The 4956-nt window shown below is 23.3% G+C and overlaps 1 protein-coding gene across 1 annotated transcript; it reads right to left on the reverse strand.

Annotated features, from left to right (window-relative positions):
• Positions 1 to 779: 779 nt before the first annotated feature.
• Positions 780 to 2057, reverse strand: LOC121130747 (uncharacterized). Its single transcript, XM_040726448.2, has one exon. It carries the CDS (start codon positions 2055 to 2057, stop codon positions 780 to 782), a length of 1278 nt encoding a protein of 425 aa, XP_040582382.2.
• Between the last annotated feature and the right edge of the window lie 2899 nt (positions 2058 to 4956).

Here is a 4956-nt window from a genome sequence, read left to right on the forward strand (position 1 = left end):
ATTTTATTAGGCATATCAGTTATATGTATTTTTATATCACCACTTAAAAAAATGTTCAAATATTTGGTTATACAAAGATTGCTTTAACAACACCTATCTTTCTATTCTTCGGTACAACAAGTCTTTTCTTAATTTATACTTTTAATGTTGCGTTAGAAGGTAAAGTTTCTAACTTTTTTATTAGAATATTATCAACCTTCCTACCTGAAAATATAAGTGAAAAAAGATTAAAACTTCTTACATACAGTGAAATAATCATAGGATGTATGATTTGCAACGGTATAAAGTTATTTAAATATTCTTTTCTTGATTTTTGTAAGGAAAATATTTCTATGAAAATCGATCCTGGAAAAAGGGGTAAATACAAAAGTGTTTACGATAGTATGTGTGGAAAAATTGGTAAGGCTGTTGGATCAATTTTTATACTTACATCTACTGCACTTATAGATTCTAAAAAGTTTAGAGATACCGTAGGTTTTGCACTTATTGTTTCGTGGGGTTTTATAACTGTTTTCATATTCTCAATTATTTACTTAGGTAGATTATATAACGCAGCAATTAAAGAGAACAGTTATATAAAAGATAATTAAATTTCCTAATTCAACAGTATATTTCTATATATTTTTTATATTATAGTTATTTTTAAATTAAAGTTATTTTTAAATTAGTAAAAAAATTTTAAGAATATTTTTATTTTTAAGAATATAATTATTTTTAAGAATATAATTATTCTAAGAGTTATAGATTTTAAGATTTATTGATTTTAATTAAAAAAATTATCATGAGTACAAATTTTCAGGAAGTGCAGATTTTTTAGACGAAAAGACTTTTTCTCGTGCATAAATAAAATCTTTAAAAATAACAGAAGATCTGCCATCTCTAAGAGCTTTCATTCCTGCTTCAGTACATATTCCTTTAATATCAGCACCACTTAAATCCTCTTTAGAAGCAACCAATTCCATCAAATCAACATCCTTTTCCAAATTCATCGTGTTCGTATGAATTTTAAAAATTTTAAGTTTGGTCTCAACATTTGGCATTGTAAATTCGATCTTCCTATCAATACGACCTGGTCTTATCAGAGCAGGATCCAATGAGGAAATAAGATTGGTAGCCATAATAACCTTTATATCTGCCTTCTTATCAAAACCATCCAACTGATTCAACAATTCTAACAACGTTCTTTGAATTTCCTGTCCACCAGAACTTGAAACATTTCTTCTTTTTCTTCCGATAGCGTCAATTTCATCGATAAAGATTATCGAAGGAGCACAATCTTCGGCCATTTTGAAAACATCTCTTACAAGTTTCGGTCCTTCCCCTAAATATTTTTTAACGAGCTCTGATCCAACGATTCGGAGAAAAGTGGCACTAGTTGCATTTGCAACTGCTTTAGCGAGAAGAGTTTTACCAGTTCCGGGTTGACCGTACAGTATGACGCCTTTTGGAGGGTCAATGCCCATATCTCTGAAAAGGTCGGGATCAGTGAGTGGAAGTTCAACACTCTCTTTAATTTCCTGGATCTGTTTTTCAAGACCACCTATGTCTGCATACGTCTCCTTTGGTAGTGAGCTAATCTTCATATTACTAACGGTAGGGTCATCATCCCCTTCGAAAACCCCAACAACTGAGCAGTCTCTATAATTTAGAAGAACGGAACATCCAGGCTCGAGTTTTGTAGCATCTACAAACGACATTACCTGTACAACATACTCTGGTCCAAGATACTGCGAAACAATAGCATTATTATCATCAACGAACTCTTCCAAAGTACCCATCAGCATAGGAGTACCTCTAATCTGGTCAACCAACTTTCTGATAGTAATTTTATTCTCATTATCGTCAGAATTTTCGATTTTCCCTAAAATTTTGTTTTCAATTTTTAGGAAATTTGTGAGAGTTTGTTGTTTTAGTAAATGTAGTTTGCATTCGTATTTTGGATATATTTCAGGTAGTTCTATTTTCTTTTGGCGTTCTTTTATTCTTTTTTTGCGTCTTTGGTTTATGATTGTGGTGTCTGTTTCGGTGTTTTTTTGTTTAGAAGAAGAATTTCCCATTTTTTTTTGTTATTATTTAAAAAAAAAAATATTAACAAATTATTAAATTAATAATAAAAATTAAAAAAATTATAATGAATTATAATACTAACAACTAATTATAAATTATTATGAATTATAAATTATTAAAAAATTATAAGTTATATAAAAAAATTATTATGAAGTTATTAAAATTTTAATAATCTCTTTAATATATTCACTTCTATCTTTAGAATTCATATATGCAAATCCAATTATAAAATAATCAGCTTCTTTTATAAATTTAATATTTTCTAAAGTAACTCCACCGTCTACCCCTATTTTTTGTACATTATTTTTTTTTAATATTTTTATTTTATTAGAAACATTTTTATTAAACTTTTGACCACCAAATCCTGTCTGTACTGCCATTAGTAAAACATTTTTATTATTTTTTATATTAACTTCAGAAACATCCTCATCTAAATCAATACATGGAACTATTAAAATATTTTTACTATTACTATTATTAGTATTAATAGTATCAATATCTGTTGAATATATTTTAGTTTTACATCCTATAATAACATTTCTTACATTCTCTAATTTAATATTTCTTAAAATATTCGTAGTTCCTGTCATTAAATGAATATCAAAATTTATTTTATCAGAATATTTTCTAGTAATTTCATTTATTATTTCAGGACCAAATGTTATGTTATTACAATAGCTTGTATCAATAATATCTAAATGTATTGATAAATTAATTAAAGTATTATTTTGTTTAATTTTTAGAAGTGTTTCTATCTCTTCTTTTATTTTGAATATGTTGCAGTTTGTAAAGCTTATACTCAGTTCCTTTTGCATAAAAATTAATTTAAAATTAAAAATTAAATTTTTTTAAATAAAATATTATTAAAACAAAAATTTAATTACATTAATATTTTTAATATCTTTTATAATTTTAATATTTTTAATATTTTATATCTTTATTTTTATATAGTTATTAAATTATTTTTATAATTTATATTATTTTTTTATTTTTTATTTATTTATTTTTTATTTATTTTTTAAGAAAATCAAAATAAAAACTAATAAAAAGCAACAAATAAAGAAAGTAACTCTTCTCCCACACAAACTTACCATACCATACAAAATAATTCACATGAATAATATCATGCAAAAGTCCAATCTCTCTGATAGAATAGGTTAGATCAAAATTTTTAAACTTTGCAATAACCAACAATATATAAAGAAAAATTTCTATTAACATGTAAATTCGATCAATCCTATAAAATTGAAAGTTTATTAGTTCTGAAATTATTATTGATATTATGAAGAATTTTAGGTGGTTTTTGAGTACTTTGTAGTTTCTTTTTTCAAGAATTTTCTGTGTACTGTTGATGTACATTTTTTTTAAAAATATTAAAAAAAAATAAAAAATAAAAAATAAAAAAATAAAAAAAAAAAAAAAAAAAATTTAATAACACTAAATCATTAATAGATAAATAAACAAATAAAAATATAATAATTAATTAGAAATAATTAAATAATAATAAAATAAATTTATTGGTAAATTATAATTTATTTTTAGTTAGAATAAATTAGTTTAATTAGTAATAATAATAAATAATTAAAATAAATTTTTATTTTTTTAATTTTTAATTTTTTTTTCTTTAACTAAAACACAATCTAATAATAAAAGATAAAAAATAACAATTGGATCAGCTGCTATTTCCTTATTCACATCTGAAAATTTAATTGTATATTTTTTTTTAATAGAATATTTTGATAATTCATTTAAATATTCATTCTTATATTGTAATACAACCAATTCAATAAATTTTTCTTGTTTAGTATTACTAATATTATCTTTATCATTACTGCTACTATTACTATTACTATCATCTTTATCCTTATTATTACTACTAATATTACTATTAGTACTATTATTACTACTAATGCTACCATTTTTAAATTTGAACTTAACAGAATCTGCTTTATCATAAATATCAAGAAAAGCCAACCTTTCAACTTTCTGTCTAACACTCCTTTCATTAGTTATTAACAAAATTCTATCAATAAAAACTTTCAAATTCTCAACATAAAATTCAACATCCTTTTGATCATTTAAATTATTTTTTTTTTTCTGATCATTTTTTTTATTATCATTTTTTTTATTATGATTTTTATTTTTATTTTTTTAGAAGAAAAATCATTAACACTCATCATTTTGCTTTTCAAATTAAAATTACATTTAAAACTAACACCTTTCAAATTATCTTTACTATCAGAATAGTTGTTTGCAATTTTGAAAAACTTAAGATAAGTTAGAAAGTTTTTTTTTACTTCTTTTATGTTCTTAGTATCTTCTCCTCCTCCGTTTTTACTGCTATTAGCAGTATTAGTATTACTATTATTAGTAGCTGTATTACTACTTTTATTATTACTGTTGTTACCCAAATATTGTTCAAATTCCGCCTTTATATCATCACCAGGCTCAGCACTCACCAAATCCTTTAAAGTAACATTCCTATCAGACAAGAACAAACTAATACTACTAGGCCTGTTTTCAATTTCAAGCTTATCTGCTTTCTCATATATCAAACAAATGAATAGGATAAAGAAACCGGCAGAGAAGAATAGTTGGATTGTGAAAATTAGGTATGATGAGGTTTTCATAGGTTTTATATTGTTTTGTATTGTATTTTGTATTGGAGTTTATCAGGTTTTTGAAGTTGAGAAATTTTTTTAAATAGAAAAATAAAATAAAATAAATTTATAAAAAAATTTAATATCAGTAAAAATCTGTAAAAACTCCTTTTAAATTTTATTTATAGATAAATTGATAATACTTTTTATATTTTTATAAATTTTAATACTTTTATAAATTTTTAATTATTATTTTTATAAATTAGTAATTGATAATATAAAAAAATAA

This window comes from Lepeophtheirus salmonis, unplaced genomic scaffold (assembly GCF_016086655.4).
Source record: "Lepeophtheirus salmonis unplaced genomic scaffold, UVic_Lsal_1.4 unplaced_contig_11520_pilon, whole genome shotgun sequence".
NCBI lineage: Eukaryota > Metazoa > Arthropoda > Copepoda > Siphonostomatoida > Caligidae > Lepeophtheirus > Lepeophtheirus salmonis.

What these genes read in the sequence shown, in the direction of transcription:
- LOC121130747 (XM_040726448.2), bottom strand. Translation starts at nt 2,057, where the DNA reads ATGGGAAATTCTTCTTCTAAACAAAAAAACACCGAAACAGACACCACA.